Genomic DNA, 22,141 nt, shown 5'->3' with positions numbered 1-22,141 from the left:
ATGTCAATCCTATAGAAAATGTGTGGGCAGAACTGAAAAAGCATGTGCGAGCAAGGAGGCCTACAAACCTGACTCAGTTACACCAGCTCTGTCAGGAGGAATGGGCCAAAATTCACCCAATTTATTGTGGGAAGCTTGTGGATGGCTACCCAAAACGTTTGACCCAAGTGAATCAATTTAAAGGCAATGATACCAAATACTAATTGAGCGCATGTAAACTTCTGACCCACTGGGAATGTGATGAAATAAATAAATAATTCTCTCTACTATTATTCTGACATTTCACATTCTTAAAATAAAGTGGTGATCCTAACTGACCTAAGACAGGGAATGTTTACTAGGACTAAATGTCAGGAATTGTGAAATACTGAGATTAAATGTATTTGGCTAAGGTGTATGTCAACTTCCGACTTCAACTGTATATGATGGTGTGCATAGACAGTATGAATAGTATATGAATAGAAAAGGCGTGTACAGCCGTAGTTTATATAGGATGAGCCTTGACTAGAATACAGTATATAGATATGAAGTGGGTAAAACAGTATGTAAACATTATTAAAGTGACCAGAGTTCAATGACTATGTACATAGGGCAGCAGTTTCTAAGGTGCAGGGTTGAGTACCGAGTGGTAGCCGGCTAGTAACAGTGACTAAAGTTCAGGGCAGGGTACTGGGTGGAGGCCGGCTAGTGGTGAATATTTAACAGTCTGATGGCCAGGAGATAGAAGCTGTTTTTCAGTCTCTCGGTCCCAGATTTGATGCATCTTTATTGTCTCCACCTTACATTTACATTTTAGTCATTTAGCAGACGCTCTTATCCAGAGCGACTTACAGTTAGTGAGTGCATACATTATTTTAAAAAAAATCGATTTTTTTTTATATTTTATTTAATTTTTTATACTTGCCCCCCGTGGGAATCGAACCCACAACCCTGGCGTTGCAAACGCCATGCTCTACCAACTGAGCTACCTCCCTGCCAGCCATTCCCTCCCCTACCCTGGACGACGCTGGGCCAATTGTGCGCCGCCCCATGGGTCTCCCGGTCACGGCCGACTACGACAGAGCCTGGATTCGAACCAGGATCTCTAGTGGCACAGCTAACACTGCGATGCAGTGCCTTAGACCACTGCGCCACTCGGGAGACGATGTCACCTTCTAGATGGTAGCGGGGTAAATAGGCCATGGCTCGGGTAGCGGAGGTCCTTGATGATTTTCTTGGCCTTCCTGTGACACTGGGTGCTGTAAATGTCCTGGAGGGCAGGCAGTGTGCCCGTGGTGATGCGTTGGGCTGACCACACCACCCTCTGGAGAGCCCTGCGGTAGCGGATGGTGCAGTTGCCGTACCGAGCGTCTGCTAAATGACTAAAATGTAAAAATGTCCGTGGAGCTCCGAGACAGGATTGCGTTGAGGCACAGATCTGGGGAAGGGCACCAAAACATTTCTGCAGCTTTGAAGGTCCCCAAGAACACAGTGGCCTCCATCATTCTTAAATGGAAATAATTTGGAACCACCAAGACTCTTCCTGGAGCTGGCTGAGCGGCCAAACTGAGCAATCGGCGGAGAGAAGGGCCTTAGTCAGGCAGGTGACCAAGAACACGATGGTCACTCTGACAGAGATCCAGAGTTCCTCTATGGAGATGGGAGAACCTTCCAGAAGAACAACCATCTCTGCAGCACTCCACTAATCAGGCCTTTATGGTAGAGTGGCCAGACGGAAGCCACTCCTCAGTAAAAGGCACATGATTGCTTGCTTGGAGTTTGCCAAAAGGCACCTAAAGAACTCTCAGACCATGAGAAACAAGATGCTCTGGTCTGATGAAACCAAGATTGAAGTCTTTGGCCTGAATGCCAAGCGTCACGTCTGCAGGAAACCAGGCACCATCCCTACGGTGAAACATGGTGGTGGCAGCATCATGCTGTGGGGATGTTTTTCAGTGGCAGGGACTGGGAGACTAGTCAGGATCGAGACAAAGATGAACGGAGCAAAGTACAGAGATATCCTTGATGAAAACCTGCTCCAGAGTGGTCAGGACCTCAGACTGGGGCGAAGGATCACCTTCCAACAGGACAATGACCCTAAGCATACAGCCAAGACAACGCAGGAGTAGCTTCGAGACAAGTCTCTGAATGTCCTTGAGTGGCCCAGCCAGAGCCTGGACTTGTACCCGATCTAACATCTCTGGAGAGACCTGAAAATAGCTGTGCAGCGACACTCCCCATCCAACCTGACAGAGCTTGAGAGGATCTGCAGAGAAGAATGAGAGAAACTCCCCAAATACAGGTGTGCCAAGCTTGTAGCAGCATACCCAAGAAGACTCGAGGCTGTAATCGCTGCCAAAGGTGCTTCAACAAAGTACTGAGTAAAGGGTCTGAATACTTATGGAAATGCTGTATTTAAGTTTTTTATCTTTAATACATTTGCAGAAATTTCTAAAAACGTGTTTTTGCTTTGTCATTATGGGTATTGTGTGTAGATTGGTGAGGGGGGAAAAAATATCTCATCCATTTTAGAATATACATCCATTTTAGAATATGGCTGTAATGTAACAAAATATGGGAAAAATTAAGGGGTCTGAATACTTTTTTTAAATTTTTTATTGGGGGGGTAGATCAGCTTAATATTGCAGATAGATTGTAACTTCCATCAATGTAATTGTCTGCATCACTTCCAATCCCCCATGTTATTTATATACAGTGGGGGAAAAAAGTATTTAGTCAGCCACCAATTGTGCAAGTTCTCCCACTTAAAAAGATGAGAGAGGCCTGTAATTTTCATCATAGGTACACGTCAACTATGACAGACAAATTGAGATTTTTTTTCTCCAGAAAATCACATTGTATGATTTTTTATGAATTTATTTGCAAATTATGGTGGAAAATAAGTATTTGGTCACCTACAAACAAGCAAGATTTCTGGCTCTCACAGACCTGTAACTTCTTCTTTAAGAGGCTCCTCTGTCCTCCACTCGTTACCTGTATTAATGGCACCTGTTTGAACTTGTTATCAGCATAAAAGACACCTGTCCACAACCTCAAACAGTCACACTCCAAACTCCACTATGGCCAAGACCAAAGAGCTGTCAAAGGACACCAGAAACAAAATTGTAGACCTGCACCAGGCTGGAAAGACTGCATCTGCAATAGGTAAGCAGCTTGGTTTGAAGAAATCAACTGTGGGATCAATTATTAGGAAATGGAAGACATACAAGACCACTGATAATCTCCCTCGATCTGGGGCTCCACGCAAGTTCTCACCCCGTGGGGTCAAAATGATCACAAGAACGGTGAGCAAAAATCCCAGAACCACACGGGGGGACCTAGTGAATGACCTGCAGAGAGCTGGGACCAAAGTAACAAAGCCTACCATCAGTAACACACTACGCCGCCAGGGACTCAAATCCTGCAGTGCCAGACGTGTCCCCCTGCTTAAGCTAGTACATGTCCAGGCCAGTCTGAAGTTTGCTAGAGTGCATTTGGATGATCCAGAAGAGGATTGGGAGAATGTCATATGGTCAGATGAAACCAAAATAGAACTTTTTGGTAAAAACTCAACTCGTCGTGTTTGGAGGACAAAGAATGCTGAGTTGCATCCAAAGAACACCATACCTACTGTGAAGCATGGGGGTGGAAACATCATGCTTTGGGGCTGTTTTTCTACAAAGGGACCAGGACGACTGATCCGTGTAAAGGAAAGAATGAATGGGGCCATGTATCGTGAGATTTTGAGTGAAAACCTCCTTCCATCAGCAAGGGCATTGAAGATGAAACGTGGCTGGGTCTTTCAGCATGACAATGATCCCAAACACACCGCCCGGGCAACGAAGGAGTGGCTTCGTAAGAAGCATTTCAAGGTCCTGGAGTGGCCTAGCCAGTCTCCAGATCTCAACCCCATAGAAAATCTTTGGAGGGAGTTGAAAGTCTGTGTTGCCCAGCGACAGCCCCAAAACATCACTGCTCTAGAGGAGATCTGCATGGAGGAATGGGCCAAAATACCAGCAACAGTGTGGGAAAACCTTGTGAAGACTTACAGAAAACGTTTGACCTGTGTCATTGCCAACAAAGGGTATATAACAAAGTATTGAGAAACTTTTGTTATTGACCAAATACTTATTTTCCACCATATTTTGCAAATAAATTCATAAAAAATCCTACAATGTGATTTTCTGGATTTTTTTTTCTAATTTTGTCTGTCATAGTTGACGTGTACCTATGATGAAAATTACAGGCCTCTCTCATCTTTTTAAGTGGGAGAACTTGCACAATTGGTGGCTGACTAAATACTTTTTTCCCCCACTGTATATACTAACCTTTATTACTTTTCAACCCCGCCATCCTTTCCCTACTTGGGGTAAATTAGTGAACAACAATGCCCAGGCCTCTACACCTTATGGACATAGTCAATTTTACAATAATTCTATTTTATTTGTTTTTGCTCCTGAACTTCTTCTACTCTCAACCTCTCCGATCATTTTCATGATGTCCATCCGGTTTGCTTCTATATGCCATATCTTTCTAACTGTGCTCTTTCCCAAAAGCTCCCAACATACAACCTATATACTTATTATGGACACAGTATGCTTACATTATTAGTTATCTTGTTATTATTTGTTGTTATTTGTTATTAGTCCCATCCTTCAACTCCATTCAACACCTCCCATCTATCTCTTAACACCATCCATATAGGATTTCTATTTGCCATATATATTTCAACCGTACTGGGATGTTTTACAAAAGTTCTGAACCTTTCTATTCTCATTGCTTCTACAGATTGTGAATTTAAAAAAAATTGTTTTGCTAAAAGTATTATTATATTATTGATCGATTGACTATGACTTTTCAGATCACCCAGTAATGCTATCTGCAGGGTTAGCTCCAGGTAAATATTGCAATCCTTTAGCCATTCCTGGACCTGTGTCCAAAAACAAGCTACAAATGGACAGAACCAAAACAAGTGATCTAATGATTCTGTCTCTTCACAGCAAAATCTGCAGAGCTGGGAAGATTGTATCCCCCATATAAATAATGTTCTATTGGTAGCAAGAATTTTATATAATAATTTAAATTGAAAGATTCTAATTTTTGAATCCGTTGTCGTTTTGCGTGTCAGTTCATAAACACTATGCCATGGAATTGGTACGTCAAAAATCTCTTCCCAACTATTTTGCAATCTATATGTGATGGCTGTCAATTCTTTGGTCCTTAAGTGAAACTGATATACTTTTTTATTTATCACAGTTTTCCTTAACCAATTATGTTCTTTAATGCAAGGCTGACAGACAAGTTCCTTACTTTCTCCCCCTTCCACTTTCCTCTTCCACTTTTGCGGTAAGGCTGCAATTATTTGGTTGTAATTTTGTGTAGAGCAGACATTTCCATATGTTTTTGTTAGCTGCATGTGCGACATAACTCCACCAGTCCTACCGATGATATCATTTACGAAGATTATACCTTTTTTAAACATTCTGTCAAAAAAATAAAGTTTTTTTGTCAATTAGTATATTTGAATTTAACCACAATATTTGTTGCATTATTTATTCTGTCGTTTCTGGAGGATTCAATTGAAATTGCAACCAACTTTCTATGGCTTGTTTTAGAAATAGTGATATTTGGGAGATGATTTCCTTTTCAAATAACTGAAAATGAGTGGTTGTAATCTGAATAAAGGGAAAAAGGCCATTCTTGAACATTGGGTGAGACAATCTTACTAGTTTGCTTGAGAACCAGTTCGGATTTAAGTATAACTTTTGTATGACTGAAGCTTTTAGTGATAGGTCTAATTCTTTAATATTTAATAATTTCTGTCCTCCTAATTCATATTCATTATATAAATAGGCCCTTTTAATTTTGTCTGGCTTGCCGATCCAAATAAAATTGAATATTTTTTTCTCATATAATTTAAAAAACTGTTCGCTAGGTGTAGACAAGACCATAAGCAAATAGGTAAACTGGGATAATACTAAAGAGTTAATCAGGTTGATTTTCCCACAAATTGACAGGTATTTACCTTTCCATGGTAGCAAGATCTTATCTATTTTTACTAACTTTCTATTAAAATGTATTGAAGTGAGATCATTTATTTCCTTTGGGATATGTATTCCGAGTATATCCACATCACCATCAGACCATTTTATTGGTAAACTACATGGTAATGTAAAAATTGTATTTTTTTTTGATCCAATACGTAATATAGTACATTTGTCATAATTTGGTTGTAATCCAGAGAGGTTAGAAAATGTATCTAGATCCTCTATGAGGCTGTGGAGGGATTCTAGTTGTGGATTTAAAAGAAAACATGAATCATCAGCGTACAATGACACCTTTGTTTTTAAGCCCTGTATTTCTAATCCTCTGATATTATTATTGGATCTGATTTTAATAGCTAACATGTCGATGGCCACAAGAAATAGATATGCCGATTGTGGACAACCTTGTTTCACTCCTCTTGACAGTTTAAAACTTTCTGAGAAATAGCCAATATTTACTATTTTACAGCTAGGGTTACTATACATGATTTTGACCCATTTTATAAGAGATTCTCCAAAATTGAAATGCTCCAGGCATTTATATATAAACCCCAGTCGTACTTTATCAAATGCCTTTTCGAAGTCTGCTATGAATAGCAGGCCTGGTTTCCCATATTTTCCATAGTGTTCTTTTGTTTCCAATACTTGCCTTATATTATCTCCAATGTATCTTCCATGTAAAAAATCATGTCTGATTAGAATGAATAATATCCGACAATACCTTTTTAATTCTATGCGCTATACATTTTGCTAGAATTTTTGCATCACAACACTGAAGTGTAAGGGGCCTCCAATTTTTTTAATGGACTGGATCTTTATATTTTCCACTTGTATCCTGTTTCAGTAATAATGAGATCAGACCTTCTTCTTGAGTGTCAGATAATCTACCATTTATATAGGAGTGGTTAAAACATGTAAATAACGGTCTTCTTAGTATATCAAAAAAGGTTTGGTATACCTCGACTGGTATGCCATCCAAACCTGGAGTTTTCCCGGACTTAAAGTCTTTAATTGCATCCAGAAGTTCCTCCTCTGTAATTTCCCCTTCACATGAGTCTTTCTGTATGGCTGTTAATTTTACATTATCAATAGAAAAAAATCTCTACAATTAGCTTCAGTTAGAGGAGATGGAGGCGACTGAAAAGAAAACATGCTTAAAGTACTTTGTTTCCTCCTTCAAAATATAATTTGGTGAATCATGGGTGACTCCGTCAATTGTAACCAGTTTCATTAAGTTATTTTTGGTAGCATTCATATGTTGAAGATAAAAAAGAATTTTGTGCATTTTTCCACATATTCCATCCAGTTTGCTTTGTTTTTATAATATATTACACTTGATCTTTCTTGAATAAATTTCTCCATTTCTTTTTGTTTTTCCTCTAATTTATTCTGAGCCTCTATGTTACAGTTTTTATTGCCATCTATCTGTTCTGTTAGACTTTCTATTTCCTTTGTTAGTATAAACTCTTTTGACCTAAATTGCTTTTGTTTTCGAGATGAGTACTGAATTGCATGGCCTCTAAAGGCACATTTAAAGGTGTCCCATACAATAAGGGGATTTGCTGTACCTATGTTATGTCGGAAAACGTCAGTTATAAATTCCTTTGTTCTAATTATAAATAAATTATCATCCAATAGGCTTTGATTAAATTTCCAATATCCTCGCCCACGTGGAAATTCAGTAAGAGTAATGTACAGTGGGGGAAAAAAGTATTTAGTCAGCCACCAATTGTGCAAGTTCTCACACTTAAAAAGATGAGAGAGGCCTGTAATTTTCATCATAGGTACACGACAACTATTTCAGACAAAATGAGAATTTTTTTTCCAGAAAATCACATTGTAGGATTTTTTATGAATTTATTTGCAAACTATGGTGGAAAATAAGTATTTGGTCAATAACAAGTTTCTCAATACTTTGTTATATACCCTTTGTTGGCAATGACACAGGTCAAACGTTTTCTGTAAGTCTTCACAAGGTTTTCACACACTGTTGCTGGTATTTTGGCCCATTCCTCCATGCAGATCTCCTCTAGAGCAGTGATGTTTTGGGGCTGTCGCTGGGCAACACAGACTTTCAACTCCCTCCAAAGATTTTCTATGGGGTTGAGATCTGGAGACTGGCTAGGCCACTCCAGGACCTTGAAATGCTTCTTACGAAGCCACTCCTTCGTTGCCCGGGCGGTGTGTTTGGGATCATTGTCATGCTGAAAGACCCAACCACGTTTCATCTTCAATGTCCTTGCTGATGGAAGGAGGTTTTCACTCAAAATCTCACGATACATGGCCCCATTCATTCTCTCCTTTACACGGATCAGTCGTCCTGGTCCCTTTGCAGAAAAACAGCCCCAAAGTATGATGTTTCCACCCCCATGCTTCACAGTAGGTATGGTGTTCTTTGGATGCAACTCAGCATTCTTTGTCCTCCAAACACGACGAGTTGAGTTTTTACCAAAAAGTTATATTTTGGTTTCATCTGACCATATGACATTCTCCCAATCCTCTTCTGGATCATCCAAATGCACTCTAGCAAACTTCAGACGGGCCTGGACATGTACTGGCTTAAGCAGGGGGACACGTCTGGCACTGCAGGATTTGAGTCCCTGGCGGCGTAGTGTGTTACTGATGGTAGGCTTTGTTACTTTGGTCCCAGCTCTCTGCAGGTCATTCACTAGGTCCCCCCGTGTGGTTCTGGGATTTTTGCTCACCGTTCTTGTGATCATTTTGACCCCACGGGGTGAGATCTTGCGTGGAGCCCCAGATCGAGGGAGATTATCAGTGGTCTTGTATGTCTTCCATTTCCTAATAATTGCTCCCACAGTTGATTTCTTCAAACCAAGCTGCTTACCTATTGCAGATGCAGTCTTCCCAGCCTGGTGCAGGTCTACAATTTTGTTTCTGGTGTCCTTTGACAGCTCTTTGGTCTTCGCCATAGTGGAGTTTGGAGTGTGACTGTTTGAGGTTGTGGACAGGTGTCTTTTATGCTGATAACAAGTTCAAACAGGTGCCATTAATACAGGTAACAAGTGGAGGACAGAGGAGCCTCTTAAAGAAGAAGTTACAGGTCTGTGAGAGCCAGAAATCTTGCTTGTTTGTAGGTGACCAAATACTTATTTTCCACCATAATTTGCAAATAAATTCATTAAAAATCCTAAAATGTGATTTTCTGGAGAAAAAAAATCTCAATTTGTCTGTCATAGTTGACGTGTACCTATGATGAAAATTACAGGCCTCTCTCATCTTTTTAAGTGGGAGAACTTGCACAATTGGTGGCTGACTAAATACTTTTTTCCCCCACTGTAGCTGTACCGTGATATTTGCATTGCTACTGAGTAACCCTTCAATTGTTCTCCACTAATTCCCCCGCTAAAGCCCCTCCCCATCCCAAGTTGAGCCGTCATCCCATTGATCGGCATCCCACCCACGTCCCTCCGGATCCCTAAGGCCCCGAGAGGCCAGGACCCATCCATCGAAAACAGCACACAGTGCCACCCACAAAACAGGTATATAACTGTATATATATGTATATAACTATTTAAAAAAAAAATGCATATCCTATTTTCCATCATTATCTTTTAATATGCGTAATAATGTCGGCAATTCATGCGTAGGATTTTAACATATAACCCGGATTGCCATTGTATTACATTTAATTTATTGACAAGCAATTATTATCCTAGCAAATAATTCCCGTGGTCCATCCCATAACAACATGTGAGATTTGATTAATCTACTTAATCTATGTCAAGTCCTAGGTGATGGAGATCAGATCCACCCTCTTCACCTGAGACACAAACACTCTGATCCCCTGTTGTAACCATTTTCCCAAGCATCTCCGTACAGCCAGACCTTTGATTATTTTGTGCCACCTGGGCCACAATGATAAACCCCCTCTCTGATTGTCTGAGTGTGACCCCCTCCCCATGGGTTACTGCAGCCAGTGTTGCCAGCACTGCCACTACCTGGGTGGGGGTACCCCACCGGAATCCCCACCGGCTAGGTAAAAGGTCGTCAAGGTTCTCATTAGCAGCTTTGAGAATTTCCTTGTATATAATGCTCTCCCATCAGGGGGCTCTGGCTTTGTAGAACCAACCCTGCCAGGCAGGCTCAGAATCTTGAGGGGGCAGTGCTGCTCAAGTAGGTCTCTGACCGCATTTATTTATCTGTTTAGGCTGCATACTCACAGCAGGTCCATAAAAGAGATGGGAACTTCTCTTTGGTGTATGGGTCGCTCAGGTGGGTGTCCAGGATATAGGGTTAGGGATCTTTCCATCATGATAGGACAATAAAAAATTAGATTAGATGTATACTATATTTAAAAATGTATATCCCTCATCTACACAAAATTGAAAGCTCTCTCTCACTACCCCTGCTCATAGACCCCCGTCGGCTCTGGGATATGCAACCATTTCCCCTCTCACTCACTTAACGCCGCACCTTTTCAAACACAAAAATGCACACCACATGGTTGACTGCGGAAGAAATGGGCCGAGCGTGCAAACGCACCCGCATCCACACCTGCCGCAAGGGGGAAAGGACGCCAGAGAGAACACAGGACCAACCACAACAACCATCCGCCAAAACAACAACCGCCCGCCAAAAAAGCCATGTTCTAATTATTTGTATTTAAAGATGTATTATTCTGCTTGTTATCTTTTCTTGTTATATCGTTTCAACACGTTTCCCTTTTAATCTGTTTTCCTTGAAGATTGGATACAGAACTTTGCGCCTTTCTGCAATCTCCCTCGGGAACTGATCATTCATGCCTATTTTCGTGCCAGCAAGTCTTTTCCCTAGGCTTTTAACCATTGCTTTATCCTTAAAAAATGCAAATTTGGCAACGATTGGGCGCTCGTATTTCTGTCCTCTTTTTCCGAAACGATGTACACGTTCGAGTTGGATTTTATCGACAGCCTCGAGTGGGATTTGTAGCACTGTATGCAGGAAGTCCTTCATAATATTCTCTGTTATTTCTCCCTCCTTTTCCTGAATACCCGTAAGTACTAGATTTTCTCTCATCGATCTAGTTTGGATGTCTAGTAAGGCTTCTCTCAGAAGGTTGTTCTCCTTTTTAAGTTCCCTAACATCCGTTTCCATCTTAGAGACTGTCACTTTTAATTTTTTGGTTTCTTTCTCCATTACCAAAGTTTTTTCGTCACTCATTTGAAGACTCGCTTTCAACTCTTTTACGTCTGAATACTTTCTGAATACACTGTATGTCTTGTGTCTTATCCGTTGAATTGCGACTCCACTTTGTCTCTGTACTGACGTTTTGCCTGTTTGATGCCATACGGAGGGCATAGCTGGACTGTTTGTACTCGTCCATGTTCCCAGTCACCTTGCCATGGTTAAATGCGGTGGTTCGCACTTTCAGTTTTTTGTGAATGCTGCCATCTATCCACAGATTTTGGATAAGTTCTAATCGTCACAGTGGGAACAACATCCTCTATGCACTTCCGGATTAACTTGGTCACCGAGTCAGTGTATACGTCAATGTTATTCTCAGAGGCAACCCAGAACACATATATATTTTGAAGCATAGATTCCGATTGGTTAGATCAACGATGAACAGTCCTTACCACGGGTACTTCCTGTTTGAAGTTTCTGCCAATAGGAAGGGAGGAGTAGAATGGAGGTGTGATCTGATATGCGGGGGGGGGGGGGGGGGGGGGGGGGGGGGGGATGGGTAATACCAAGTAATTTAGTCTCCTCAACTTGCTCAACAGCCACATTATTCATTATCAGATTCAGCTGAGGTCTAGATCTTAGAGAATGATTTGTACCAAATACAATGCTCTTAGTTTTAGAGATGTTCAGGACTAGCTTATCACAGGCTACCCATTCTAAACTGACTGCAAATCTTTGTTTAGGGTTGCAGGGGTTGTTTAGGATATAGGGTTGAATCATCGGCATATATGAACACACAGGCTTTGTTTAATGCCAGTGGCAGGTCATTAGTAAAAATAGAAAAAGGGCAGTTGGCCAAGAGAGCTGCCCTGTGGTACACCACACTTTACATGTTTAACATTAGATAAGATTCCATTAAAGCCCTCTGTGTTCTATTAGATAGATGGCTCTAAATCCATGATATGGCTGAAAAGCCAAAACCCATACTGTACGTTTTTTTCAACAACAGGTTATGGTCAATAATATCAAAGGCTGCACTAAAATCTAACAGTACAGCACCCACAATCTTTTGATCAATTTCTTTCAATCAATCATTAGTGTCAGTGCAGTACATGTTGAGTGCCCTTCTTAATAAGCACGTTGAAAGTCTGTTGTTAATTAGTTTACAGAGAAATAGCATTTTATCTGGTCAAACAAAATGTTTTCCCAAAGTTTAAGAATCTGCAGCAAGCTGATTGGTCGGCTGTTAAAACAAGTAAAGGGTTCTTTACCATTCTTTGGTAGCAGAATGACAAATAGGAGTGGCAATATAGTCCGCTACCATCCTCAGTAGCTTTCCATCTAAGTTGTCAATAGCAGGTGGTTTCTCATTATGGATGGACAACAATAATTTTTCCACCTCACCCACACAAACTTTACAGAATTCAAAATTACAATGCTTTTCTTTCATTATTTGGTATTTTCTGCATGAATATGAAGGCTCACAGTTTGTGGGCATTTCATGCTTAAGTTTGCCTACTTTGCTAATGAAATAGTAATTAAGGTAATTGGCAACATCAAAAGGTTTTGTAATAAAGTAACCATCTGATTCAATAAAAGATGGAGTCTTTGCCCACAATTTCATTTAAAGTATTCCAAAGCTTTTTTTCCATAATACTTTGTAATTTATCTTAGTTTCATAATACCATTTCTTATTTTCTCAATTTACAGTAAGTCTGCCAATCTGATGTGCAGCCAGACTTATTCACCACTCCTTCTGCCTCCTCCCTCTCAACCAAACAGTTTTCAATTCCTCATCAATCCACAGGGCCTTAACAGTTCTAACAGTCAGTTTCTTAATAGGTGCATGGTTATCAATAACTGGAAGAAACTATTTCATAAATGCATCATGTGCAGCATCTGGATGCTCCTCATTACACACATCAGACCAAATATGTTTTTTATCTTCAACATAGGAATCAGTACAAAAAACGTTTTGTATGATATTTTAAGCCCGACCTTTGGAACTTTGGCTTTTCTAGATATGGCTACTATATTATGGTCATTACATCCAATAGGTATGTATACAGTTTTAGAGCGGAGTTCTGCAGCATTGGTAAACATGTGATCAATACATGTTGATGATATAGTTCCTGTACTGTTTGTAAACACCCTGGTAGGTTGATTAATAACCTGAACCAGATTACAGGCACTGGTTAGTGAACAGTTCCCTCTTGAGCGGACAGCTTGATGAAAACCATTCTATATTCAGGTCACCCAGAAAATAGACCTCTTAACATTGCACACATTATCAAGCATTGCACACATAGTATCCAGAAAATGTTAGCACTTGGTGGCCTATAGCAGCAACTCAAAAGAAGAGGCTTTAGATGAGGCAAGTGAACATGCAACCACGACACCTCCACCGTAGGCATTCCTGTCTCTTCTGTAGATGTTATATCCCTGTGTTGCTACTGCTGTATGATCAAAGGAATTATGTAAGTCTCAGAGATGGCCAACATATGAATGTTATCTGATTTTAGCAAGTTATTGATAATAACAACTAACAACAAATAATAACAAGATAACTAATAATGTAAGCATACTGTGTCCATAATAAGTATATAGGTTGTATGTTGGGAGCTTTTGGGAAAGAGCACAGTTAGAAAGATATGGCATATAGAAGCAAACCGGATGGACATCATGAAAATGATCGGAGAGGTTGAGAGTAGAAGAAGTTCAGGAGAAAAAACAAACAAAATATAATTATTGTAAAATTGACTGTGTCCATAAAATGTAGATAGTAAGTATAAGCTGGAAGTAGAGGCCTAAGCATTGTTGTTCACTAATTTACCCCAAGTAGGGAAAGGATGGCGGGGTTGAAAAGTAATAAAGGGGAGTATATATATAAAAAACATGGGGGATTGGAAGTGATACAGACAATTACATTGATGGAAGTTACAATCTATCTGCAATATTAAGCTGATCATGACAAGAACATTGTTTTGCTGAGAGTCATTCAATGAGTGTGTGTGTGTGTGTGTGTGTGTGTATGATGTGGGGATGAAGCTACTGACCCGGAAGCTAGGCTTTCTCACTCCTCCCAGTCTTTTGGGAAGAAGGGTGGACAGTGGCCGTGTCCGAATACCCAGACTTGCGTCCTAAATAGTAGGCCGTTTGAGTATGCGAATTAATTTAGTTTAATAGTATGCGACATTTCGAAAATCGAGTATACTTTAAATGCCAGGATGTCATACTCATTTCGGCTTTGACAACAACAGCTGATCAATTAAATATGGGGATGCGCTACCGAAATCAACGAATAGCGGGAAACCACGCAATCACGCATGATGCAATCTCAGTATGCAAAAGTAAAATGTTTAATAGTATACTAATTTTGGCTCTTCATCTAGTAGAATTCAATGCACACTTTTCCACAATGCATTGGAAGAGGTGGGCTGCGAGTGTTGGGCCCTAATTCTCTTCAAGTAGCCAAACAACAAAACTAAGCTACTTAATTGGGAAGATGCCCGAAGCTCCTGCGGTGGTGTTCAAATGTAGACTAAGTTCTCCTTAAAATCTTGGCAAATATTTTTATATTGTTTTACCCAAAGTGGATTTCTGTTATCTCACTGAAAAGTGTTTCTTGTTCTCTTGGCTTTTGGCAGAGTTTTTAGACTATACTGAACAAAAACATGAACGCAACATGTAAAGTGTTGGTCCCATGTTTCATGAGATGAATTAAAAGATCCCAGAAATGTTCCATGCTAACAAAAAGCTTATTTCTCTAAATTTTTTGGCACAAATTTGTTTACACACCTGTTAGTGAGCATTTCTCCTTTGCCAAGATAATCTATCCACCTGACAGGTGTGACATATCAAGAAGCTGATTAAACAGCATGACCATTACACAGGTGCACCTTGTGCTGGTCACAATAAAAGGCCACTCTAAAATGTGCAGTTTTGTCACACAACACAATGCCACAGATGTCTCAAGTTTTGAGGGAGCATGCAATTGGTATGCTGACTGCAGGAATGTCCACCAGAGCTGTTGCCAGGTAATTTAATGTTCATTTCTCTACCATAAGCCGCCACCAAAATCATTTTAGAGAATTTGGCAGTATGTCCAACCGGCCTCACAACCACAGACCAGGTGTAACCACGCCAGCCCAGGACCTCCACATCCGGCTTCTTCACCTGCAGGATCGTCTGAGACCAGCCACCCGGACAGCTGATGAAACTGTGGGTTTGCACAACCAAATAATTTCTGCACAAACTGTCAGAAATGGTCTCAGGGATGCTCATCTGCGTGCTAGTCGTCCTCACCAGGGTCTTGATCTGACTGCAGTTCAGAGTCGTAACCAACTTCAGTGGGAAAATGGTCACCTTCGATGGCTGCTGGCACGCTGGAGAAGTGTGCTCTTCATGCATGAATCCCGGTTTCAACTGTACCGGGCAGATGGCAGAAGGCGTATTTGGCATCATGTGGGTGAGCGGTTTGCTGATGTCAATGTTGTGAACAGAGTGCCCCATGGTGGCGGTGGGGTTATGGTATGGGCAAGCATAAGCTACTGACAATGAACACAATTGCATTTTATCGATGGCAATTTGAATGCACAGATACTGTGACGAGATCCTGAGGCCCACTGTCGTGCCATTCATCTGCCGCCATCACCTCACAGCATGATAATGCACAGCCCCATGTCGCAAGGATCTGTACACAATTCCTGGAAGCTGAAAATGTCCCAGTTCTTCCATGGCCTGCATACTCACCAGACAAGTCACCCATTGAGCATGTTTGGGATGCTCTGGATCGACGTGTACGATGGCGTTTTCCAGTTCACGCCAATATCCAGCAACTTCACACAGCTATTGAAGAGTGGGACAACATTCCACAGGCCACAATCAACAGCCTGATCAACTCTATGCGAAGGAGATGTGTTGCGCTGCATGAGGCAAATGGTGGTCACACCAGATACTGACTGGCTTTCTAATCCATGCGCCACGCCCCTACCTTTTATTTTTTAAGGTATCTGTGACCAACAGATGCTTATCTGTATTCACAGTCATGTGAAATCCATAGATTAGCGCCTAATGAATTTATTTTACTTGACTGATTTCCTTATATGAACTGTAACTCAGTAAAATCTTTGAAATTGTTGCATGTTGCGTTTTATATTTTTGTTCAGTGTAAATACTAAACCATCTTTTGATTTCTGAATGTGTCGGCACAGGGGACTCAGGATGTGGCTGCGTTATTGATGTCATGTTAATCAGGCCTTTTGATTTGAACATATGGATTGTTTTAGTTTATTAGGTTAGGTTACCTATTTAATTATTTAATTTATGGATGAAGCCTTCTGATCTCGTTTCCAATTATCAGTGCTTTAGTTTATGTTGCTGTCCAGCGGTTCTGAATTTGCGATGCAACCGACTGTCCAAATTCTTCTGTGCAATAGCCTTTTGATTTGAACATTTGAAAAGTTTTGGTGTGTGTAATAGACTATTTGATTTAATTTATATATGTTAGAGCACTTTTGGTTCACTAATAAATATGTTGAAATGGAACCAAATTCAGTTTCTGTCTTCAGTCCTTTTTAAATAGGATAGATGGGCTAAATAGTATCCTATGGTATAGGCAGTGTGAGCTGAGAGGGGTTGAGCTGGGGAGTAGGCAGTGTGAGCTGAGAGGGGTTGACCTGGGGAGTTCCGAGGTACCTGAACGCATTAAAAAAATAATCACCTTTATGATAAAGCATTGCATGCATATCATCGCATTTGCGTAGTGGCATAGAGCAGTATAGGAGCTTACAGAAGTTGCACACATGGGAAACATCTTTAGTAGCCTAGGATCTGGGAAAAATGTGGCCTTTTATAAATGGATTTCATGCAATTCTGCATCATTTTACATGACTGGAGACTTTTGCAGAATATTTTTTTAATACCGCACAAATGATCGAAATGGCAGGCTACTTTGACACTGAAAAACTGAGAATCTGAGATCAATCAAAACGACCTTGTCTTTAATCCATCAATAGCCTAGGCCTAGGTGTGTGGAGACACATATTGTAGGCTACAATATGAGTATGAAATTGTAGTCCTAAAAATGCTTTCCAGTTTCACTGACCCACCCAATGATGTGCAGCTCACTCACCGGTGATGGCCGATGCGTTCGTGCCAAAGCCTATATCTCTTACTTTGTGAAACAACATTTGGAAGTTGGTCAAATATTTTGGTAGCCTACATCACAGATTACAGTCTTCTCTTTTCAGCAGGAGCCATTTGCTTTCCAACCTGTATTTTCCCGCGATTGTATTTGAAATATTGGGAAAGGCCTGTTTTGTCTGCATGCTGTTCACTGACCAATTTACTGCGCGTTCCTGACTGTAGGCCATGCCTTGTTATTGGGCTACACACAATCCAGCTAGGCTGTTTTTTAAAAGAAGGCATTGATCGTCTGTGGCCAAATTATAGGCCTTCATGGTGTAGAAGGCTATTCTGAATTATTTAATTTCTTTCTGATTAGACCGCAGTAATTCTATAACTTTGGCAAATTTATTTCAATTGATCAGGGTTGCTGCAGCTCCTCCAGAGCCCTTCACGCGGCTATGATTCTATAAGGAAATAAATGATGAAGTGCAACACTGGAGAGATTAATTGCAATCTCATGTCTATCAGAGGAGAGAGGGATCATAGAAAGTGAATCTCACTCTAGTTCTGTGAGAGATACAATCTCGCTTCTCACACAAGTTGCAATGTTGCGCAAACCATAAGCCCGACACAACCAGAATCAACTCGAGAGAAGAATTAACGAAGAGGCAACTTGAATGAACTTCGATCGCTTTTATTATAATTTTTACATTGCAAAAAATAGTACCGGATCTAGCCAAATAGGTTCCGTAACGAAACAGTCCAAAACGGAGAGGTGCCGGATCCTGTTCCTGCAGAATCCGGCTCAAATTATAGGTTGAATGTGATAGTCTGCCTATAACCAGCCTGAGTATGCCTATAACTACATTCCTGTTCTATTTAGAGTTTAAAGAAATGAATCAAATTGTAAATGAGCTATTATCAGGCTGGTTAATGCGATGCATGTCTGTTGAATTTGGAAAAAATCCACTCTGCCCCACCCCACCTACTCAGCCAATCAGGAGCCGCTACTGCTTTTTACTAAATGGTACGTGCTAAATAGTATGCGACGATGAGTAAATAGTATGCAGTTTAAGTATGTAGCACACTAGTTTGGGTATATGCACTCGGCCAGTTTGCCTGTCCTAGCGGATGTAAGCAATGTCCCCACGCTCTCTGGCAGCTTTCATGGCTGGGATAAGTTCTTTCCGCATCTGGCGCACAGCTTCCGAGTAGTCCTCGTTAAAGAAGATGTTTCCTCTCAAGTTCTTGGCTCGCTCCAGAACAGCCATCTTGTCCTTAAACCTTAGGAACTTGACCACTATTGGCCTAGGTATGTCACCTGGGCTGGTTACAGGTTTTCCAGACCTGTGGGCACAATCCACCTCAATCTTCCTATTATCCATCTGCAGCTTTTCAGTGACCATTTATCTTACTTTCTCCTTAGACTCAGCCTAGTTCTCATGTGAAGACTCTGGTATGCCATCCACAACAATGTTATTCTTCCTTGATTGTCCCTCTAGTCTGTTTTCCCAGTCATTGTTAATAATGATTCACTGACTGTGCTGAGGTCATCTTGCGTGGACTTATAGTTTGTTGTCATATTGCTGCAAGTCTCTTTCAGGACATATACCTCTGCAAACTGTTCTTAAGATCCTGGACCTCTCTGGTCAGATCGTGCATTATTTTGTTAGTTGTATTTGGACAAAGCTCTTGAAGCTATTTTCCTGTTGTTATAACAACTGCTTGTAGAACCCTTTTTGTTTGTTTAAAAGATCCTTCACCTGTGATAGAGAAACACTGTCCTCTCCGTTACTCCAACTGGCTTTGGTTTTGGATGTCATGGTAGCAACGTAGGCTAACGCTGGTACTCCACTCAGTTCCAGACAGGGCAGGTTGCAGGGCAGATGGAAACAGCAACAAACAGCAGGGATTTAGACAGCCACAAGCCTGGGACAATCCGTGGTCCCAGCCAAAAGGGCTAACCGCGTCGTGGGCTGTGTTCAAGCTTTCAGGAAACATTCCTGGAAACTTTCCTAGCTTGATAGCAGCTAGCTTAGCTGGTAACTAGCTACGGAAAGCAGCTCTTCAGACTTTTGGTTGGCAGGATCCCTGGACGGATAGTAGCGGTCCCAGCAACTGAGGCTAACCACGTTGCTGGATCCAAAGTCAATAGGTAGCTAATAACTTTTTCAATATAACAATTTTTCAGAGACTTTAAAAACAACAAACAAGCTCTCCCTCCTTCCGCTTTCAGTGCGTGTCACCTGTCATTGTAGCCACACATCTGCAAATGAGGCCTGGAACAGAGGATCTATTTGTAAGTCGCTCTGGATAAGAGCGTCTGCTAAATGACGTAAATGTAAATGTAAATGAGAGAGGGGCCGGCAGAGAGAAAGTTCTCACCATCCAGGATTGACACCGACCAGAGAGACCAGCCTCAGTGATATCCTCCGGTGGAGACCCCACTTCTCTATAGACGTTGCCAGGCAGATGACCCCAATCAACAGCAGGTGAAAGTCTTTGAAGTACACCCCAGCCACCTGGACATGAGAGAGAGATGGAGGGAGAACAGCAGGAAAACAGAGAGGTGGAAGATCTTAGACATGTCGATCAATATGCCAATAAAGCTGTCAGATTTGACATTTTCAAGATAAGCAGTCCATTTTGACACCTATCAACATGTTAAGAGGACATTTCATGATAAGTAGTCCATTTACACACCTATCAACTTGTTAAGAGGACATTTCATGATAAGCAGTCCATTTTGACACCTATCAACTTGTTAAGAGGACATTTCATGATAAGCAGTCCATTTTGACACCTATCAACTTGTTAAGAGGACATTTCATGACAAGCAGTCCATTTTGACACCTATCAACTTGTTAAGAGGACATTTCACAAACAATACTGACTTTTTATTTGTCTAGGAAGGAAGGAAAGAACATTATGCCGTCTGTTTCATTTCGCCAAGCCATTAAAACCATACAGTGCCAGGCACTGAGATTGTTAATAATAAATAGATAATAAATATGCTAATGCCGCGTTCACGTCATGTCTGAAACTCGGGTCCTCCAAATTAAAATGAATGTAAGTTATTTGTGTAGAGCTTCCTATTGGTTGATTCTGGTACCTCCCAAGTGGGAATCTCGGGATCCGACTCTTCCGCCTAGGTTAGCAAGTTGGACATTTCCGAGTTTCCAACATTACGTGAACGAGGCATAAGGAGTTAGGAGCTGACTGTGATATGATTATAATGTAATAAATGCTCCTGCATTCATCAATTTATGGATTTGTTAATCAAACCAGAAGAGAGTTTTATCAGATATGTTTTATCAAACATGAAAGCGAGATGGAGAGCAGCCAGGTTACGTAACGCCGGCTTCCTGGAAAATCCATGCATCTCAATATTTGCTGATTTTCAATACAATTTATAGTAGTTACACACACATAATTAAATACAATAAAATTGTGCAATGTTCACCTGAGAGGACTTCATGATGCCAAAGAGAGGGAAGAGCAAGGCTGGGAGTAGAGCTGTGGCTGCCAGCGGCAGGGCTTCTGTCAGCCAGTACACTGCCATGACACACAGTACGAACGAACATTCTGACACCTAGAAGAGGGCAAAAGGAAAGAAACAACATCCTTAGGATTGGAAGGAAATATGAAAATGAGCTTCATGTCAAATTAAATATCCATTAGTCTCACGTGGAATTGTTGTCTCGTCCCATTTTCGTCAACTAAAATGAAAAGTAATTTGTAATAGTTATTGTTTTTTCCCAGGGCGTCTCATTATCATCATAGGCTGTGTGTGTCCCAATCCAAAGGCAGCTGCCTACCTGCCTCCAAAGGCATTTGGGACGGGATTCAAAGGCAGCATCACGTGACAACACATTCGCATTCCACTGAGCGGGAGACGTTTGTTTACGTTGTAGCCACTGTAGCAGTTTGAGCAACTAGTGCTAGCAATTTAGTGAACAACTATCCCAAAATGGAAATATCTGACACGAATAACAAGTAACAGAATTGATCTCCTCAGTACCTGTTCATGAATTAAGTTGACACCGACCAGAATAATTATCCTACGGTATAGGGTCCTCCTCTCGCATATTGCTTGGTCTGCAGCTCCATCGTTGTGGACAGACTTGCATGCATGATACAGGATAAGATTTTTTGAGATGGCTAAATAAGCCATTTTACTGACTGTTTAAGAACCAGACTAGTGGTGTTTCACTGTGAAGCTAATATTGCATTAGAGCTGCCAATGTTTTTTCTATGAGTAGGCTTACATTGTGATTAATTACATTTTAGTCATTTAGCAGACGCTCTTATCCAGAGCGACTTACAGGAGCAATTAGGGTTAAGTGCCTTGCTCAAGGGCACATCGACAGACTTTTTCACCTAGTCGGCTCGGGGATTAGAACCAGCGAACTTTCGGATACTGGCACAACGCTCTTAACCACTAAGCTACCTGCCGCTCCATACGTCATGTCTGCATATTATTAAATGACACTGCATGTTCAGGATAACATGGTTTTATATTAGTTGATAACTAATATTGAAAGGTGATATGATGCATTCTAACTATACTGAACAAAAATATAAACGCAACATGTAAAGTGTTGGTCCCATGTTTCATAAGCTGAAATAAAATAACCCAGAAATGTTCCATATGCACAAAAAGCTTGTTTTTAATTTAAAGTCCATTCAATTTCATAGAAAACAGCAAAGTGAAAAAATATTTGCTGTAGATTGTACAGACAAGGTCCCTGAACTAATAACAGTTGGTTTTATTCATGAAAGTCCTTACGGGTCGAAGTTATTGAAGTTTTAAGCAAGTATTTTGGACATATAATGAAATGAAATTAATAAAAATAGCCAAAGTA

General features: G+C 40.8%; 1 protein-coding gene across 1 annotated transcript in view; it reads right to left on the bottom strand.

The window, feature by feature from the left end:
• slc13a1 (solute carrier family 13 member 1) overlaps positions 1-21,084 on the bottom strand; it is a 31,559-nt gene extending 10,475 nt beyond the window's left edge. The window contains exons 1-3 of the mRNA XM_084186091.1: positions 20,964-21,084; positions 20,740-20,868; positions 19,662-19,798 (exon numbers count right to left, since the gene is read on the bottom strand). Of these exons, the coding sequence (XP_084042217.1) occupies positions 19,662-19,798; positions 20,740-20,838 (236 nt within the window). The 5' untranslated portion in view covers positions 20,839-20,868; positions 20,964-21,084. The remainder of the gene's footprint in view (positions 1-19,661; positions 19,799-20,739; positions 20,869-20,963) is intronic.
• Positions 21,085-22,141: the final 1,057 nt, after the last annotated feature.

This window comes from Coregonus lavaretus (assembly GCF_964263955.1).
Source record: "Coregonus lavaretus genome assembly, chromosome: 21".
Lineage (NCBI taxonomy): Eukaryota > Metazoa > Chordata > Actinopteri > Salmoniformes > Salmonidae > Coregonus > Coregonus lavaretus.
This window is presented reverse-complemented; position numbering and strand designations above follow the sequence as displayed.